At 46.0% G+C, this 21,000-nt stretch overlaps 1 protein-coding gene and 1 long non-coding RNA gene across 3 annotated transcripts in view; one reads left to right on the top strand and one right to left on the bottom strand.

The window, feature by feature from the left end:
- The window catches only part of LOC119531019, a 55,166-nt gene that overhangs the window by 13,679 nt on the left and 20,487 nt on the right, over positions 1 to 21,000 (bottom strand). The gene's annotated exons all lie outside the window — the stretch shown is intronic.
- Positions 8,723 to 13,112, top strand: LOC119531016 (nuclear pore complex protein Nup153-like). The gene is given in 4 exon segments (XM_037831697.1): positions 8,723 to 9,325; positions 9,327 to 9,719; positions 9,721 to 12,865; positions 12,868 to 13,112. Coding segments are annotated over 4 exon segments (4,050 nt in total). The 5' UTR covers positions 8,723 to 9,043; the 3' UTR covers positions 13,098 to 13,112.

Here is a 21,000-nt window from a genome sequence, read left to right as displayed (position 1 = left end):
CTGACTGAAGCTGGAATCTGAATTCCAGCCCCTGGGGTCTGAATTCCCAGAAGGAGGACTGCCAGTTGAGCTGGACCTCCCTCCACTCTCCCAATCCTCAGAACTCCAGTTGTCTCTCAGAGGCACTATTCCCTTCTCCTCTCTCCTCTTTGGGGCCTCTCCAGGTAGATTCCTTGGTCAGCCTGAGTTGCCAATTAAAGACGGGGCTGGAGGCCTTCAGTAGTGAAAACGGAATTCAAAGACACTGTGGGTACTCTGTCTCCCCCAAGCCCAGCCCAGTCCCCCAACCTGGGCTTTTCGATAGAAAATAAACACATATATTACTTTTAGATTTAAAAAGAAAACAATAGAAAAGAAATCAAGAAAAAGAAAAAAGGAAAAAAAAAAAAAAAAGAGTCTCTTTTAAAAGTCTTTCCCCAGCCTGGAAGTTTTGTCAGTGTCAGAATAGAGCATTTAAAGATATGCTTTGGGCTGTTGTCTGATAATTACTCTCCAACCCTTCAGTTCCACCCCTGCTGGGGGCTATTGAAATGCAAAAAGATAAGGGATCAGTGAGAAGCCAGAAGGGACAAAATGTAGGGGAAAAAAAATGGCTTTTTTGGAGTCTGGGAATGGGTGCCCGCTTTTACGTGCCCCCACTTCTCGGAGCCCAGCCCTTCTTTAGCACCCCAGCTCCCAAAGTTAGTTAATTAATTTGTTAATTAATTCTGCAGTTGAGGCTGGGTTGAGCCTCCCTTCTTGCCCTCAGCAGATTGCTATTTTTGGGGGTTTTTTTCCCCCCTTTCAGGGAGCCGGCAGCAAGACAGTCTGTGAGGTCTGGGTGGGGAGGGGCGCCAGACCCCTGGTCCGGGGAACTTACAATGTTCGCTGCGATCTCAGCTTTTCCTCCAGTTCCAAACTTGCGTCCAATGTGCGACTGGTTACTGGAGACCCTGAAAACACTGTTTCATGTAGTTCTTGGGTAATTGCCAGCTGCTCTAGGGGAGAGACGAAATTCTGCTCCTCACCACTCCGCCATCTTGCCCCCTCACTTTTTGTGTGTTTTAAATTAGGATGAAAATGAGGCTCTTGCTTTTGGATTGATTTATACGCCTCAGATGGGTTCATAACACCCGGCCTCTCCCTCTCCTCTCTGTCCCTCCCTCCCTGCTTCCTGCCTTTCCTTCTCCCTCTGCTCTTCTCCCTTCTTCTACCTCCCTCCTTCCCTCCCTCCCTCCCCCTTTCGTCATACTCACATACTCATACTCACAGTCCATTTTTTTCCATTTTTTTCTTTTTTGTGAACTCTAACCTATATACATGACAGTGATAACTTTCAATGGATGATTTCACAAGTAGTTAGAAAGCAAATTTCAAAGAATGTCATGGGTCGCAGTTTCACAACTTCAGCCATTTCTGTTACTGTAAAATATCTCTTGATGTACAGCTCAACAAGTAGTCATATAGATAATTTCCAAAATTGTTATGGGTTACAGTTCCACAATTTCAGGTCTTTCCTTATGCAGTACAAGGTATATAAATAAAAGAGAAGACCTTCAAGGCACAATTCAATGAGCAGCTATAGAACAAATGCCAAGGGCTGCAGTAGCCTTCAGTTCCACCATGTCATTTCCCTCCTTGCAGCCCTTCCAACAGCCCCACTTCCAAAAGTGTATATGTAACTATATAAAGCTTCCGTATTCCTAGACCTTTGTTCATGTTACCTTGTTTGTTGCTGCTCCTTCCTCTGACTTAATCTTTCTCCATCTTCAGGAGAGTCTAGGCAGTGAGCACCCTAACTTGTTCGTATTAAAAGGGGGTGTCAATGGTATGGGGAAGGGGCCGCACCTAATAGTTGATGTTAAAGCAGCTGCTGCCTCTGGGTTTTAGGACTTGTCTGGTATGGAGTTTCACAGAGTTCACATTAGTGGTTACAGAGATGATCTCTTCTTTTGTGCCTGGCTTATTTCACTCAGCATTATGTCTTCAAAGTTCATCCATGTTGTCATATGTTTTACGACCTCATTCCTTCTTACTGCCGCATAATATTCCACCATGTGCTTATGCCACATTTTTTTCATCCACTCATCTGTCGAAGGACATTTGGATTGTTTCCATCTCCTGGCAATTGTGAACAATGCTGCTATGAACATTGGTTTGCAAAGATCTGTGCTTGTCACTGCTTTCAGATTTTCTGGTATATACTGCTGGATCATAGGGTAACTCGATACCTAGTTTTCTGAGGAAAAGCCAAACTGTCCTCCACAGTGTCTGTACCGTTGTATGGTCCCATCAGCAATGAATAAGAGTTCCAATTTCTCAACATCCTCTCCAGCATTTGTTTCCTGTTTGTTTAAAGTCAGTCATTTTAAATGGTGTGGGATATTGTCACATTGTGGTCTTGATTTGCATCTTCCTAAGAGCTAGTGAAGATGAACGTTTTTGCATGTGTTTCTTAGCTATTTGTATTTACTTTTCAGAGAAATGTCTTCTCATATCTTTTGTCCATTTTATAATTGAGCGGTTTGTACTATTATTCTTGAGTTGTAGGATCTCTTTATATATGCAAGATACCAATCTCTTATCAGATACATGGTTTCCAAATATTTTTTCCCATTGAGTTGACTGCCTCTTTACATTTTTGAGAAATTCCTTTGAGGTGCAGAAGCTTTCAATTTTGAGGAGTTACCATTTATTTATGCTTTCTTTAGTTGCTTGTGCTTTGGGTGAAAGGTCTAAGAATCTACCTCCTAATACAAGGTCTTGAATGTTTCCCTATGTTATCTTCTGGGAGTTTTATGCTACTGTCTCTTATATTGAGGTCTTTGATCTACTTTGAGTTAGTTTTTATGTAGGGTTGTGAGGTAGGGGTCCTGTTTCATTCTTCTGGTTATAGACATTCAGTTCTCCCAGCCCCATTTATTGAAGAGACAGTTATGTCCCAGTTCAGTGGATTTGAGGGCCTTATCAAATATCAGTCAACCATAGATCTGGGTGTTGATTTCTGAATTGTCAATTTGATTCCATTGATCTATATGTCTGTCTTTGTGCCAATACCATACTGTTTGACAACTGTGGCTTTATAGTAAGCTTCAATGTCAGGCAGTGTAAGTCCACAGTCTATTTGTTGAGCAACTGGGGGGTTTCCTGGAGTCTGGGCCCCAGGTTCCTTCTCTGACGCTAACATGGGCTGAGTCCCAACTCTCCCGGTAGATTGAGTGGCCCTGCCTTGTCATCCTGCCTCCCCCTGTGTGTAGAGACCAGGGTGCCAGGGCCTCAGTGCTGTCTTCCTGTACCCTTGAGCAGGTCCCCTCACCTCCCAGGCTCTCAGTGTCAGGGGCTGGATTCACTGTCTCTGCCTGTTCAGAGACAGCCTCTCTTTCCTGTGGGGCCCACCCCACCTCCTTTATAGGGTGAGGACCTCCGGGGGCATTCTGGGCAGCAGGTGCAGTAGCAGAGGTGGATGAAGACATCGAGGCCCTGGGCTGGCGGTGCTCTGTGCCCACCGGTCTGCTGGAGGTGCTGGGCCTGGTCCTGATCCAGAGTTGGTGTTGGCAGGGATCAAGCAGTCCTGGGCCCCGTCAACTCCCAGGCCCTCCGGACCTTCCCATGGGACCTTCCCTGGTGCCCATGCTGCAAGATGTGCCCAGTCTCGGTGGAGTCATGGAGAAGGGCTAGCTCCATCTCTGTCTGTCTCTCCCAGGTTGGATCGACACCACACTCATCCCTGTGGCCTGCCTGGCCTTTGCAGCACATTTCCTCCACAGCCTGAGCGTGGAGATGTAGACGAGGTACGGCCTCTCCACACGACGCCACCCCTGGGCTGAGTGTGCAGGGCTTCCCAGGCTGTGCTCTGCCTGTCCCTGTCCCCAGGCTCTACAGTGCCTGTCCTTGGGTTCTGTGGGCAGCATCTGCCCCACTGTGCTATGTCTGTCCCTCGGCTCTGTGGGCAGGGTCTCCGTCCACCATGCTGCACCGTCACTGGTCTCTGTGAGGGTCTCACCACCCTCCCCCCTGGGTCAGTGTAATGGTATCTTCCCTCTCCTTGGGTGAGGCCTGCTGAACTCACTGGGCCTCCATGTGCACGTAGATGAAATGTGCAGTCTCATGAGCCTAAGGCCTGTCTTGGCCATCTTGGTGGGAATGGAGGCTGGAAACAGGTGACCCTTTGGTGGATTTTGGGTACACTGGAAGGCACACTCTTTTCCTGGCCACTGACCCTTGCTCTCTAGTGACCACAGTCGTGGGCTTGTGTGAGAATGAAGCAGGCAGCTCCTGCCAAGGCCCAACTTTCACCCCCCAAAGACAGTCCCCGTGCCGTGGAGCTGTTCCACCTCTGCAGGGCCCCAGTGGGGGGCCCTGGGTCCTGTGGCCTTGATATGGGTTACTCTCTGCACACTACTGGCTGGTCCTCGTTGCACTAAATTGTTCTCTGCTGTGGCTTACAGAGCTCATGAAGTGGAAGGAAGGTTGAAACTTGCAGCCTGACTCAGTTTCCAAACTTTGAAATGGCCTGTTGGTACATGGGAAAGCATCTGCTTGAGGCATTCAGAGGAACCGGTTGCCCTGTATGTGTGTCTGAGCCCATGCTTCTCGATGGGGAGCAGGGGCTGGGGGGCTATTTCTTTGTGGGTAAAAGCCAGGGATGCCAGGATACTGGGAACTGGGATGGGGACCCATCCCCTTGGTGTGGATGCTGCCTTCATGTGTCCTTGAGCAGGCCCCCTCACCTCCCCAAGCCTCAGTTTCCCTATCTGTATGATACAAGGGCCGGGTTGAGTCAGCGGTGACTGCTCAAGCATGGCCCGGAGGCCTACCTGGAGGGGCCATTTGGTAGTTTAGAAAGAGCATTGGGCTGAATGATGAAAGGGGCAAGTGTACATTCTGCTTTGTGCCTTTGGCCTTGGTGCAATTATTCACTAACCCCATGCACTCCCCAAATGCCTCAGTGAGGACAGTCAAACCTATGTGATGAGAGACTTGAGATCAGCTGTGATTCTGCGTCAGCCAGGCAGGAGACCCTTTCACTGACCCCGCTGTGAAGTGGGAGTGCGTGTGCATGTGCATCTGTGTCAGTGTGTGCATATTTGGGTATGCAAGTGTGTCTGTGTGTGTATGTGTGCACCTGTGTGGTAGTACGTATGTGTGCAAGCATGTGTTCATGTGCCTGCACATTTGCATGTGTGTGTTGGTGTGTGTGTGTGTGTGTGTGCATATTTGGGTATGCAAGTGTGTCTGTGTATGTGTGCACCTGTGTAGTAGTACGTATATGTGCGAGTATGTGTTCGTGTGCCTGCACATTTGCATGTGTGTGTGTGTGTGCATGTGTGTACATGTGTGTACATGGTATATCTGCATGCAAGTATGTGTGCATGTGTGAGTGTGACTTCTCTGTGTGCATGTGTGAGTGTGACTTCTCTGTGTGTGCATGTGCACAGAGGGACATGTGTGTGTCTCTGTGTGAGAGTCAGGGACTCCCTGCAGCTTGGAGGGGACGAGGTGGGGAAGTGTGATGTGGGCTCCTTGCTCTGTGCTGCCCCCTTGGGCACCCCCTCGCCAGCCTATTGTCTCTGTCCCAGTTCCCTGCCCTGCTGAGCACTCCTTTGGGGCCCAGGAGCACTTTGCCAAACTGCCTGTGTCCCTGTGAGGGATGCTGGCTAGAGGCTTTTTCCTGTTACGTATCTTTTTTTTTTTTTTTTTTTTTTTTTTTGCAGTTGTCGTCTTCTCGGGAAGTTGCTTTCTTTCTGATAAAAGTCACAAAGAAATAATTTTATTAGGAACCTTTTGCACTTTGGGTGTAGTTTGAGCTGAGACAACTAAAAAGATTCTTTCATCTCTGCTGACCGGGTCTCAATTAAATTTATCAACAGCCCCCCGGAATGAGAAGGCAAAAGCCAGGCTCTGGCAGAGGAAGTGAGAGCCCAGAAGGGGGAGCTGGCACAGCCTGGGGGGTGCCCACGCCCATCAGTGGTCAGGAGTATGGGACTGGACAGCTAGGCAGAGGTTCAGGGTGTCACCATGGAGTCGAATCCCATGGTGACAACGGTCCAGGCTGTCCCCTGGGACTTGGGCCCCTCCTCTGCAGAAGGCATGATGATAGTCCCTGCTTTGAAGGCCATAGGGGTGTTCCAAGCTCCAGTTCTCCCCATGGGTGGCTGCTGGGCACAGCAGGCCACAGGCACCTCCTGTGTTGGACCCTCCCAGGGTCCATGAGGATGGTTGGCAGTTGGGCAGGCTGCTGCTGGTGGGGGCCCCTGGAAGTTCCTGGACACTGGGGATGCCCCTGGGCTGGGGGTTGGCTGCTCACCGGGGCCGGGCAGCTGGCAGGGCCCCCCTGGGCTAACCCTCCTCTCCTTCCCCAGCCCACCCAGGTTCTCACAAATCTGGGAAGCAGCTGCTGCCTCCTTGATTCCAAGGAGCTGGAATTCTCAATGGAGCTTGCAGATCATGGACTGAAAAACAGGTGGGAAAGTATCTCATGCAGGACGATGGGGCGGAGAACAGGGTGGCCAGGTGGGAAAGAAAGTGCCAGAGCCTGGAGGAGGGAATGTCCAAGGGCTCATTTTCCTACCCATGAGAAATGTCACAGGAGGTGCTGGCAAGTGGCACGTGGCCTGGGCTGGCCCAGAGTGTGAAGCAGCCTGAGTCAGACATCCCAGTGCTGCCCCATCCTCCTGACACTGACCTGCCCTGAGGGGTGGACGGACACAGACAATAGCACACTCCCACCCAGGGCAGCAGGCTTAGATGGTGGAAGCAGGTGGACACCCCAGGATTGCTGGGAGACGTGGGGAGGGAATGTGAGCCAGCACGAGGCCACGTGGAAGGCAGGCAGATCCCAAGGTGGGGAAGGACTGCCAGGTGTGGACCCAGAAAGGCCTGGAGAGGGCAGGGAGACGGTAGGGTGGGGCTCTGTGGGAGCAGCAGCTGGTGACCGGGAAGGGCCGGCAGTCCAGCGGGGTTCTGCTGAGCCCAGAGGTGGAGGCCTCGGGAGTGGGTCGCAGAGCCCGGGTTCAGGGTGGGGGTGGGGTGGATGACGTGCTGGTTTCACATACCTGCGGGTTTTTGCCCCTGAATGTTGGGGAGTTGTGTTTGGGTCACGGAGGCATTGCAAGTGGTAATGCACGTGCATCCAGATCTTGTTAGGCAGTGTGGCTGCATGTATTAGTTTGGGTGTGGGATTCCTGCGTTGTGAATGTTTGGAAATGTGTTGGTGGGGGGGTCATTCGCATGTTCTTAAGGCACATTGAATGGCCATGTATGCTTCTTGTATTGATTTTCAGATGTGTGTCTACATATATTGGTATTGAAGGGTAGCTGTGTGAGTTTTAGTGGGTTGGTAGGGTGTTCTGTATGTTCAGATTGTAGGATTCTGTGGCATTTGCTTTGTGTGACTCTATGCACACAGGTATGTGATGTGGGACCGGATATGTATTGATGATTATATTTGCCTACTTTGTGTGTTGTGTATTTGAGTATATTCGAGGCAGGTGGAAGCTGAATTTGAATTTCACTGATGTATGTATTTATGGTGCGTGGGCATTTGCACATTTTCTAGGACTATGTGTTTGCATCTTGTAGTAGGAAGTCGTTAGCATGCATTCTGGGAGCCGAGTATTTGATGGAAGTTTGGGTTGTGTGTTTCCAGTGATGTGGGACAATTTCATTTGTACGTAACGGAAGCATGTGATACGATTACCTTGGAGTATCTGGGGTTGTGGTAATTTGTCGGTGTATGAATTGGGCCTTGGCAGAGATTTCCTCTGTCCTCATCTCTGGCGGACTGGAGATGTTTCTTTGTGTCTGTGTAGTGTATACTAGTTTGTGTGCACTCTAGAACCATGCAGTTGTGTGCAGGTTCACGGTAGAGTGGTGGATGAGATAACTCTTCACTTGAAAGTGTGACAGGGCCTGTGTTTGTGTGGAGGTTCTCTGTGTATACGTCCGAGAAGTATTTTGGCCGTACATGGTGGTAGACGGGCATAAGGTGTGGATGTTTTGTACGGTTCTAGGTGTGTGTGTACGAATTCGAGCGTGTGTAGCATTCCCCTTAGATAGGAAGAAGTGACTGGAGTGTGTGTAAGTTGTGTGTGTCTGTTTTCCAGATATAGAAGGGGCTGTGCCTGTTCTTGTGATTTATAGCATGGTTTTGCTGATATGTTTTGGGCAAAAGTAAAAGGTCCATACTCAGTGTGCAGGTGTATTCTAGGCACATATTTTTGTAAAAGGGGTTTAGATTCACTAAAGCTGGATGGAACGAACTTGGGACAGTTCTTGGTGCATATCTCCTCCCACGGCCGGGGCTCCAGGTGAGGGCAGAGAAGGCTGGCATGCGGGGTGCTATGGAAGCCTGAGGTGCAGTCTTTGGAAGTGGATCCCACAGCCTGGTTCAGTGTGGTGGGGAGGGGTCACGGAATTGTTTCATATAGGTGGGTTTTTTTTCTCCCTGAGTGTTGGCGACGTGTGTGCATCACCTCCGGCTTACTCGCGATAAGTGCAAGTACAAGCATGTCATGTTACGGAGTGTGCACGGTCGATGGCAGTAGCACTGTGAGCTCTGTGTGCAGAGAGGGTGGGTCAGTGGGTGTCGCTGGTGGCATTAGCCATCTCAGCGCTGGCCAAGGCATCATAAGAAGAATCCCCAAGGCCAGCGTTTGAGTTGGGCCTCAATAATGCTGGGAGCTGCTCCCTGTCTCCTGGGAGAGATCTCCTTGGAGACCGCCCCACCCACAGAAGTGGAATTGTGAGGAGGCAGCATTGTCCTCTCAGAGAGATCTCCATGGAGACCGCCCCACCCACAGAGGTGCTATCCGCAGGAGGCTGCAGTACTGGAGCCACCTCTTGGCTTTCGGTTGCTGGCACCGTTGCCCACTCCCCTAGTGGGCACTGTCGCTCCACTCTTCTTCCTAACCTCGTGGTCCCTGTTGTACCTGTGCCCCCCAGCTTGGGCAGTGTTGAAGGACATCGGGCTGGGCCGGGGCCAGGGTGAGGCTCTGCAGCCTTTGCCTCTGCCTCTCCCACCCTTCTTACCGGCCCCGGAGCTGGAAGTGGGGCAGCCTCTGCCATGGCCTCTGGATCCCCATGCATAGGGGGCAGCGGAAAGATCCGGACACGGCGTTGCCACCCCGGTCCTGTGACGCCTTACTCGCAGGGGCGACGGCGCCAGCTGGGCATTCTTAGCAGGGTTACAGAATATCTTCAGAATAACGTGCCAGCATGGCTACAGAGATATTTCAACAAGAATGAAGATGTATGCAGCCACACAACAGACGCAGAGGAGACTCCATGTTCACAAGAAAATAGGGAAGATGACGGGATAGTGTGTGCCGGTGAGGAGAGCTCTAATAATTAATGATGGGAGGATCACTAGTGAGCCAACAGTCGGTAATACAGAAGATGCCTCAACAACCAGCCCTGCTTCAAATTATGCAGGTGAATTAAACAGGCCTTCCCTTCGTCGGAGCTGCTCGAATTTCTCCGTGTTGGAATCCCATGTTTCAAATTTTCAGCCGTCCACATCATCAGCATTCTCAACTGGCAGTCCTGGCTTTTCCCTTGTGAAGGAAATTATAGACTCTACCTCTCAGCCTAGTGATGGTAACACATCCACTAGCCATCATTTTGACTTTTCAGCAAGAGGTTCCGATAAAGCTATGGCAGCTCCATAGAAGACTTCAGTGCCACCTCTGTGGTCCCCAGAAGCTGAGCGGTCTCATTCCCTCTCACAGCACACTGCCACCAGGCCAAAAAAAAACAGCATTCAGCTTGTCTGCATTTGGAACACTTTCCCCTTCACTTGAGAAATCTTTGCTCTTTCAGACAAGTCAGCATGGAGATCCTCCTTGTTATCCTAGAAAAACAACGTATGGTGGGGCAGCAGCTGCTGTAAGACATTCTAAACCAGCAAGGACCCCTTATCAGGCACCAGTAAGAAGACAGATGAAAGCTAAGCAACTCAGTGCACAGTCCTATGGTGTGACTAGTTTAACAGCTCGGTGAATATTACAATCTTCAGAGAAGCTATCAGGACCTCTAGCAGATGTTCTGTCTTTTTCTGTGTGTTCTCCTCTTGATAGGAGTCGGATAGATAACACAGATTTTGGGGCCAAAAGAGATAAGGTGGATTCTCAGTATCCTGTTCAAAAACTCATGTCCCCAAAGCTAGTTTCCAGAGCAACAAATCAAAGTGTTTATTTTAAACCATCTCTGACCCCATCTCATGAATTGAGGAAGGCTAATCAAAGAATAGTTAAAAAGCACAATACTCATTATGAAAACAGTGTGACACCAGGACCAACTAGAGAACAAGAAAGTGGCTTAACACGTCAAAATTTTCATCTGCCTGCACCCAGTGCATTATCTTCTGGAGTAGGTAGTAGAGGTGGCAGAGTCAGACGGGAGAGAACACACTTCCTGACATCTGAACCACCAGTGGAGGAGGAAATGGAAGGACTTGTATTACCAAAAATCTCTCTACCAATCACCAATTCTTCACTGCCTGCATTCGATTTTCATTGTCCTTTGATGACAACTTCCTCTCCGGCTCCCATGAGTCCTTCACAATCAGTATCAGATAAGGTACAAATGATTTCTCTGAGCAGCACTGGCAGACCCGTGTCTAGATTTTCTTCTTCCACTGTAAAGTCTACTGAGGCAGGTGCACTGCCGTCATCATCTGCTGAACTGACATTTAGTATGCCTGTTGCAAAAGCAGAACTTGCAGACACCAGTAGTACTTCAGAACCTGTGATAAGTGCTTCAGCTCAAGATACCACTGCAGTGACTAGTAGAAGCCATAAGAGGAAGCTAGATGAAGATGATGAGGGCCCTTCTAGACCTGCAACAACCTGGAAAGGAGGAAGAGTCCTTGATGTTCTGAAAAACCCTGGTTTCCTGTCACCAAAGGCAGATGCTTTTGCTGCTCAGCCGACCACGACCAGCCCGGCAGTTTATACAGGACCAGCCGTATGTAGGTTTTCCTCTAGTGAAACTGGACTTGGGGGAAGTTTAAAAGCTAGATCATCGTGGCGCTGTGACACATGTCTACTCCCAAACAAAGTAACTGATGACAAGTGCGTGGCCTGTCAAGCCGCCGAGTTGCCACCGAGAGGTTCTGTTGAACAAACAGCAGTTGGGACAGCAAGAAAAAGTGGGAAACCAACCATTTCTGCATCAGGGGCAGGCTTTGGGGACAAACTTAAACCAGAATTCAGAACTTGGGAGTGTGATGCATGTTTAGTGCAAAATAAACCCGAAGCAAGAAAATGTATAGCTTGTGAAACAGCCAAACCTGGAACTGGTGTCAACCGGTTCCTTCCACTGCCAGTGGTTTCAGAAAGTGACACAACTATGCCGGCTTCATCTTCTAGCTGCACTGTGACCACTGGTACCTTAGGAATTGCAGATGAGCTGAAAACACCGAGAGGATCTTGGGAGTGTCCAATATGCAGTGTTTCTAACAATGCAGAAGACAATAAATGCATGTCCTGTATGTCCAAGAAAACAGAGAGCTCAGTACCTGCTTCAAGTAGCAGCACTGTATCTGTCGCTCTTTCTTCTGCAGATACTCTAGGATTGGAGAAGTTGAATCCCGAGGGAAGCTGGGACTGTGAAGTATGCCTAGTACAGAATAGAGCAGATTCTGCCAAACGTGCAGCATGCGAAAGTGCCAAGCCAGGCACAACAGACACAAACTCTGAGTTTAAAGGCGTGGGCAGCTGTTCCTCACATTCAAACCCAGCAGCCTCATGTTTCAAATTGGGAAACCCATCGCCCGCTTCTGGGCCTTCTCCGACTTCAACAAGTACTGGAGACTTTCAGTTTCGAGATCAGGGAGGCTTCAAAACCAGCGTGTCTTCAGAGTCTGGATCCACAGATGCCATGAACAGAAGTTTTCAATTTGACAAATCCACCAAGATACCTCGTAAAGTTGCCTCTGAAGTTATTAGCTTTGGCACAAGTGTTATTAATCATGATCCAGCTGCTGCTAATACTGCAGCGACCTCTCAGAACAAGAGCGGCGTCAGTTGTAGAACAGTAGAAACCAAAATTGTTTCAATGGCTCCAGTCACATGTCAGACATCAGACGTAGAGAGGGAGGAATTGCCTCCAGCCGAAGGAGGGTCCGCTTCTGGCAATATGGGATCTGCCTCTGTGCCACCTGCCTCAGCGTTCACTTTGGGAGGGACAGGGGAGAAACAGCAACAGCACGGCACTTCTGCTGCTCCTGCGTATGGGACGAAAACTGATAAAGAAGACAGAAAGTGGAAGGCAAGCTTTCCCTTCGGCTGTTCAAAGCGAAGGAGAGAGGAGAGTTCAAAGCGAAGGAGAGAGGAGACTTGTTCACAGTTGGCATTTGGTTTCAATATGAGGAAACCATCTGAGAAGGCATCTGAGCAGCCAGGAAAGGCCACTTTTGCTTCTGGAGCTCAAACCAATACTGCAGCTGATCAAGGAACAGCAAAGGCAGTTTTCAGTTTCTTGAACAACAGTTCCTGTGGTTCATGGACATCAGCCACTTTAGCAGGTGGTGGCATATTTGCTAATTCCACCCCTTCCTCCAACCTGCCTGTGGCCGCTGGTGCACTTGGACAGGCCAGCAGTCCCGTCATCAGTCCTGCCCTTGGTAACTTTGCTGGACCCAGCACATCTCAGTCTTTGCAATTTTCTCAGCAAAATAGCACTGGTACAGCTGTCGCCCCAATTGTCTCAGGTCCTGGAGCTGTGAGTAATAATACTTCAACGTCTGGTTTCAGTTCTCAAGCTACAACCTCATCTAGCTCCGGAGGATCCTTCGTATTTGGCACTGGACCTTCAACACCATCTGCCGGTCCAGCGTTTGGTGCTAACCAGACCCCAACACTTGGACAAAGCCATGGTGCCAGCCAGCTTATGCCACAGCATTATTCGCGACTGGTTCCCAGCCTGCACCACCGCCTATTTTTGGTGTGGCATCAAGTGGTAACCAGCCTGCTGTGTTTGGACAGCAGCCTAGTCAGAGGGCATTGGGCTCTGGAGCAACTCCTAATTCCAGCCAAATGGATGAACTATGTTCTCTTTTTCAGCAAGTTCATTTTCTGGACTCACAAAAAAAGACTGCTGTTAAACACAAGAAATAATGGTCACAATGCTGATATACACAACAGTTTTTTTTTTCTTTCATAGTATTTCTTTAATAAAAATGTACAGTAAAATAGTTCTATTATATTAATACATTCAGAACAATTCTTCCTTTTCCTTAATTTTCAGCATGCTTTACAGTTAAATATGATCAGAGTACTTTGCTTGTTTCTTAAACATAAATAGTACCATCATTCAAAATAAAACCCATATGTTAAAAACATTTATTTCTTTCACCATCAAACATCAGAGATGACTCTGAATTATGTATAAAAACTTTTCTGTAGTAAATTATTTTTTATCTTAGAAAATTAAGTAGTTTTTAAACTTATATACATATTAGTTTTTAATCATATAAGTAGCAGTAAAAAATTGCAGTAAGCCTATAATATAAATATTTTTTCCTTTGTGTTTAATAGATATTTCGTGTTTTAACAGGTATAAAGCATTCACAGCCTTCCAGTGATTCACTGCTCTTGGAAGTAGTAAAACAAGTAAAAGTTAGTGAAATGGAGGAGGATAAATTTGACCTTTCTGAAGAGGACATGACAGCTAGAGTAAATATGTATGTATAGGCACTTGAAAGAATTAAAAATGGAGCTGTCAAATTGAGGACGATATTTGCTTGAAATTCTTATACTGCATATTTCTAAGGTCCTACAGTTAATGCTAAGTAAGCTGCTAAGAGTCTATCAGTATTAACTGGTATTACTGAGGAAGATTTCTCTTAGAATTTGGATAACTTGGAACTGGACCTTGAAATTAGAAAATATGTTGAACTGAATGATAAAAAAAAAAGTCAGATATTTGTGGGATACAGCTAAAGCTGTGTTTAGATTAGAATGTACAACATTAAATGTAAATTCAAGCAAACTAAATGTAAATTCAAAAATAAAACAGAAATCCGTGAAAGAGAAAATAAAACCAAAGGAAAGATAGATGAAAACAAAAGCTGGTTATTTGAAAACAAAAAAACATGAACTTCTAGCTGGAATAATCAGTTAAAAAGAAAGACAACATAAATTACAAATATCAGGAATGAAAAGTGAAATATCATTACAAATATTAAAACTATTACAAAGGAATATTGATAAGTTTATGTAAGTAAGTTTGACAACCTAAATGAAAAGGACAAATTCCTTGAAAGGCAAATTACCAAAGTTCCCCTAAGGAGAAACAGATAACCTGAATAGCCTGCTATTTTAAAATTTTGTATTTGTAGTTGAAAAACCTCTTCCAATTAAATATAAAATATATATCCATTTTCTCATCTCTCTTTGTGTTATTATTGTCACATATATTAGACCTTTATATGTTAAAAGTGCAACAATACAGTTTTATAGTTAATGTTTTGTGCAGTTGTTTTTGAAATCAGTTAAGGGAAGAAAAGAGGAAAAATATGCATTTTATACTTTCTTTTATATTTTCCTCCATAATTACCTTACTTGTGTTCTGTGTTACACAACAGTTTTAATAATGAAAACACAGAAATACCAGACAATTACTAAACAGAGAAGTTGACAGATCTGAAAGGCACTTAGCATGGACATCTTTAATCAGGCTTCCTCCATCAGAAAACTGTGGTGCACTGTACACCCAACTCACTCACTTCACACAAACCCAGCACAAACTCAGCCTGGAAGTCATTCATTTCAGCATCCCCTAATCTGTACTGATGACTGAAGCTTCAGAAAGTAACCGATGATCCAGCAGATCATTCACTGATCTAGTCTGTTCTGGCTGTCCCCAGAAGAGTGCCCAGTTCCAACTGGCTGTTCATGGAACCTCTTCATCTGCACCACTCATGTGCATTGCTGTGCATTTGTGGAATGCTGTGAAATTGTAATTATATCTGAGGAATTCAGTAATTATAATTTTACAGCATTCCACAAATGCAGAGGTTCTATAAACAGCCAGTTGGAATTTAAGCCCCATGGTAAACACAAAGAAAGTATCAGAGAATATGACCAAAGAGATGAAAAGTAGAGTAGGGGTTCCAAGAAGTGGGTGAAGGGGCAATGGGGAGTTAAGAAATGAGAGTAGGGGTTTTGGTTTGGGGTGAAGGGAAACTTCTAGAAATGGATGGTCAGAAGGTGACAGCATTGCAACATTCTAAATGTGATTAATCTCACTAATGTAATGCTAGGGAGGGGGTGGAATGGGAAGATTTAGGCTGTATATATGTTTCCACAATTGGAAAAAAAAAAAAAATAAGACAGTCTAAATAGGTGACAATTAAATGCCAAGGATGATCCTGGATGGGATCTGAGGTCGGAGGAGAGGAGGCTCAAAGGGACACAGATGGGACACAAGAAAAAAAGAAAAGGAAATATAGAATGTAAGCTTTATATCAGTGTTGAATTTCTTGAACTTCTTAGCTGCATTTAATGGGATTGCATAAAATAATGTTCTTGTCCATGGGAAAGGTATATGAATTATATTGTTTGTCCAAAGATATGTGCAGCTAGCTCCCATATGTTCAGAGGACAGAGCAATAGATGATGGGTGTTAGGGAGGGAGAGAGGGAGAGAGGGAGGGAAAGAAAGAGACAGTGGTGTGACAAGAACTTAAAGGTGGTGGATTGGGGTATCGGGGGAGGGGAGTTGGGGTATGATGGAGTTCTATGTATGGGGTTTGTACTGTTTTTACAACTGTTCTGTAAGATTGAACTTATTTCAAAATAAAATTTATTATAAAAAAAAGAATAGGTATATCCACTCTTATGACTATAAAGGCTAACACACATCTTATGAAAGATTAGAGGAACATGGAAATAAGTAAATGGCTTCATGTTAACTAATTTTTTTCTGTAACTTTATTTACATTTCTATTTAAACAAACAAAACAAAACAGAACAGAACAGCTGTGACAAAAAAAAACGTGTTTCCCTGTCAGTCCCTCCCTTTTCTCTTCCAGGGCTTTTATAGGTCTCTGTCTTCTGGCATCAAGAATAATGCAACAGTATCTCTGACTGCTTTCTCTTTGTTCCAGGTCATTCTACTGCTGCTGCTCTTTCCTACCTTGGTTCTTTACTTATGTGCCTCTTTCTTAAAAAACGCTCTTCAAGTTTGCCTTTTTATGTTATTTTATTGGTTACTAATAATTTTATTTTTATTTTTTGGCAGAAAAGAGCAAGTTATTACCCTATGTGAAAACATCAACCTCGTGGAGTTGAGACTCATTCAACCATATGAACATGTTATAACAAACTGTATCTGTGAGATCAAACTCCAGAGCCTGGAAATGGAAAACCTGGCCATTGCCGTGAAGAGGTGTCGAAGTCATCCCTTCTAGGTGGTCCTTTAACTTGCTCTCTGACCCGTGTGGCAGACAGACTGAGCTACGTTATCACCTTGTGATGGCGCTGAGAGGGGAAGTTGATCAGGCGGTAACTTGTGGGGTCAGCCAACAGTCAGTAGGGCTCTGTGATCCCATTGTATCAACTATTCTAGGCCAGTAATTAGATGTGAAACAATTTGGAGACATTTTCAAAAAAATCCTGCATCGAGCTAATTGAACCATACAGGAAATGGTCTGTCCCGAGAGGTAAGCATAACTCCCTTTGTAGCCTGGCTTTGTCGCCTACAGGTGTGTGACCCTGGGAAGGTTATTTCATTTCCCTGAGCCTCAGCTTTTACATCTGCAAAAGGAGGATGACAATATTCACCTCTTCAGGGTGTTGAGACTATGTAGATGACATCAGGGAAGCAGCCCCTTCCACAGCACCCATCACATGGCAGGTGTGGAGCAAGGCTTCTTTCCCTCTTTCTAGCCCTGCTCACCTGGCCCTCCCACCTGAGCTAAAGCCAAAAACCTGTTACACCCTCACTATAATACAGTAATTTTATCTAAGCTGTAACTGGCTTGCAGAGGATGGCTTACTGGTTTTAACAGCAACCCCATGTGGTAGCAGCATTTACATTGTTGCATTACAAGTGTCAGCCTCTCTTTTCCCCAGCAGGACCAAACCATTGGGAAAGAGAGGGTACTTTGTCTGTCACACATCCTGGGTGTTCTGCTGCATAGACGCTTCTCACTGCCACGTGCTTCTCCCCACACTGCCAGCTGCTGCGCACCCCACCCCGCTGGTGTCTGGAACTCATAAATACACCCCCTGGATGGGATGCTGCTCATACTGCATTGGGGGTGGGGGAAGTGAGTGCTGCAGTTCCCACTTTTTTTTCATCTCCTCTGTCTCTAGATTACAGTGGAATTAAAATCCTATCTTTTAACATTGGAATTTTATTATGGAACACACCTTTTCTTCATATTGTAGGAACTCTTTAAAGCTGAAAATTGGATGCAGCCTCAGTGATTTCCACTGAAGAAACAATTATCTTTTTTCCTTGTAAAATATCTGTAGGTGATTAATGTTTACTATCAGCAGAAAATAGACATATTTCTTCGAGTAGTTAAAGGTTAGGTTAAACATTCCATTTTTGTCTATTCATTTGTCCCATTAACTCTGAGAGGCAGTAGAATAGATCAGAAATGCCTGAGCATTGACATTTAATAGACCTCAGGTTGAATCCTGGCTCAGTCCTTCCCTAGTTTAGGTGGCACCTGAGAAATAGCCTCACCTCTGAGCCTTTTTTGTCCCATCTTTAAAATGGGATCATGCCATGTTTTAGTTTCCTGGCTGCTAAAACAAATATACAATGGATCGACTTAACAACAGGATTTAATTGGCTTGTGGTTTCAGAGGCTAGAAGGCTTGCATCTTCCCCAGGTCGGTGTCTTCTGGCCGGCAATCTTTGGGGTTCTTTGGCTTTTCCGTCACGTGGCAGTGCACGTGTCAGCATCTTCTCCTTTCTCTTCCTGGTTCCCTCGAGTTCTGTCTTCTGGCTGCTCTCCATGACTTCTCTCCCCGTCTGACGTCCACTCTGCTTATAAAGGACTCCATAATCTCGATTAAAATTCGCCCTGATTCAGTGGGGCCATGCCTTAACTGAAGCAGCATCATGAAGAGCTCCTATTTACAGTGGGTTCACACCCACCAGAATGCAGACCAGAACCAAGAGCACGTCCCCTCTGGGGTTCACAGTTCTGTTCCCTCCTTCCACCTGCCTGCTTTAAAGGAGGCTGGAGTGTGATTCTCTGTAGCAGGGGCCTAGCTCCGTGCCCGAGAAGGGGTGGGTGTGCTGTGCCCGCTCCTTTCTCTTTCCCTGTGTGTTCTCAACTCCTTTCAGATGCTTTACCTGAAACTGCTTTACCACATGTTCTGGTTTGCTAATGCTGCCGTTACACAAAACACCAGGAATGGATTGGCTTTTATAAAGGGAGTTTATTTGGTTACAGATTTACAATCTGAAGTCCATGAAAATGTCCAAATTTAAGGCATCAACATGAGGACACCTTCCCCGAAGTTAGGCCGTTGGCATCCAGAAAACCTCTGTTAGCTGGTAAGGCACATGGCTGGCGTCTGCTGATTCTGGTTTGTGTTCTACTCCTCTCTCAGCTCCTGTACTTTCTTGGTAAAGAAAAACTTATGAAAGAGGACCAAGACACACTTTAAGAGGATTGCTAAGAATCATGCCCAGTGAGATGTCCAAAAATTTTGGAGAGGGCAGTGGTGTCACCACTGAGATATTTCATCTTTACTGGAACAGGCTGTGTCAGAGGGGGCCAAGGGAAGAGTCCAGAACCTTTGTATTTCATCAACTCTGAGACACATGCTTTTTCACAGTTTAACATCTCTGAAATCATAATGCAGTTTACAAGTCAAGGTTTAATGGCATTGTAATACACACCTCCAGTGCTATGGCTGATTTAGGGAGCTACTGGCAGACACATCACTCCCAGCATGTCAGCCAGTTAACTATTTCCAACTTTATCTTTCTTGTCAACACTTCTTAACAAATTGGCCATTATCTTTTTATTCTACAATAATGAGCACTGCTCAGTTTTCTGGTGATGCCTGGAGGTTTTACTCTCCCTTTCCACTTTTTTATATCCAGAGAGAAATGAAGAGCTCTGAGAGAGACTGGTAGAAGAAGCTGTCAGGAAAAGAAAGGGGAAAGGAACAAAAGTAGGGTGCAGGGGCTGGGGGGGGGGTTGGAAGAATGGAGGTTGATAGGTTGAATCCAATTTTTATCTACCTTGACTCAAAGCAGAGTTTATATTTTGGGTACAATCCTGATCTCTTGGCTTATGAATGTCCAAGAGCTCTGACTCAGTCTATTGTGTGGATGAAGTTGGGAAACCTGTTAAATGAGCCACAACCTAGTTAGAGCTAGCTGGATTCTAACTCTCCACATTTAATTGAATAAGCAGATGTGCGCTGGCTTTGGTTCTGTTAAGGAGTTAGCCACATTGTAGGAATACTGATGCCTATTCTGGGATCAGGGAAAGGAAAAACTAGGCCAAACTTCTTGGTAAAGAAAAGTTTATGCAAGTGGCACAATTTAATTGGATTGCTAAGATTCATAGCAAGTGAGATGTCCAAAATAATTTTGGAGAGGGCAGTGGTGTCACCACTGAGATATTCCATCTTTACTGGGACAGGCTGTGTCAGAGGTGGCCAAGGGCAAGAATCCAGAACGTTTGTATTTCTTCAACTCTAAGACACTCACTTTTTCAGAGGTTGGCCTCTTAGAAATCAGGATATGGTTTACAAGTCAAGGTTTCAGATTACTGTTGTATATTGTGATACTGTTTATATTCCAGCAGGTCTTCTTTCCCCATAGTAGTATCTAAAAATCAGGAACGGTTTTTCTAATTCACCGTAAGAGTTGTCCCATTAAATCTCAAGGTATTCCCGAGGATGAACTCAATGCTGTAGGAGAGTAGCGGTTTACCACTGAAACACAGCAAGCTTCTCCCTTTAGAATGGTCTTGGGCTGTAATAAAAGACTCTCTGGACTTTTGTCCAGCTTTATAGAACCCACCAAACTCTTCACTTTGTACAGTTCCTCATTGTTGCCAGCTTTCTGCATGCATCGACAACCTTCCTTGGGGCTTGTATGCTGCTTTACAAAGGCAAGCTGCTATACAGTGAACCTAAAGGACATCCTTAGACCAGCCAGAAGTAAATTTATAATTGGTGAGAGACTTGACTTCTGGGGTATGGCTGAAAATAAAAGGGCATGAAAGGAAAGATGGGGCTAGGAACTCTAACCACAAAGGCACAATCTGTGCCTGTGCGTTCACTACACAAGGGGTTTCCTTTGTCCTTCTATTTTTTGCTGTTTGGAGCTTCCTAGGAGGGTGGAGATTACTAGTGGTACACTGGCACTTTTGAAGATACCATGAACCCAGAAATTTGGAATCGGTTGTTGTTGAGAAGTGAGGAGCTTTGAGCAAATTCTCAGCACTCTGGACTAAGGGCTTTTTCTTCCAGCAGAGGTGCAGGAAGAAAACAGGACTATGTACCTTTTCTGGAAGGAAGTGAGGAGGGATTAGAACACGGATTTGTCTGATTCTAGCCTTATACTGTCTCCTTAATCCTAAAGCCAGCCATCCCCAGGGAATTTAGTAAAAATGCAGTAAGAAATTAAAATGTTCTAACTCACCCATTTTCTAGTTAAAAGTCTTGTTTGGCAGCTACAAAAATCCACTTTCCTGCTAAGATGAAGGAAAACAAAGCCACCAAGAGATAAAAGCATCTCTGTGTTCCTTCCACAGCCCCTCTGTCAGCAGAATCACAAGGCCCCTCCTCACCTCCCCAGCTCCAGTTTCCACCACCACACCTCTCCTTTCTTTCCTTGGAAGCCACACTCAACTGCTCAGGTTCCTCTACCAACCAAGGCCTTTCACATATCTGCACCTCTGTCCCACTCTGGCTTCTCCTTTGCCTTTCAAGCTTCAGGAGGCCTTTGAGGACCTCACCTGGGGTGGGCACTTCTCCTGCTCTCACCCCCCTCTGCCCTAGGCATTGGGTGCTCCTACTGGACCACAAGGCAC

This window comes from Choloepus didactylus, chromosome 4 (genome assembly GCF_015220235.1).
Source record: "Choloepus didactylus isolate mChoDid1 chromosome 4, mChoDid1.pri, whole genome shotgun sequence".
NCBI classification, from domain to species: Eukaryota; Metazoa; Chordata; class Mammalia; order Pilosa; family Megalonychidae; genus Choloepus; species Choloepus didactylus.
This window is presented reverse-complemented; position numbering and strand designations above follow the sequence as displayed.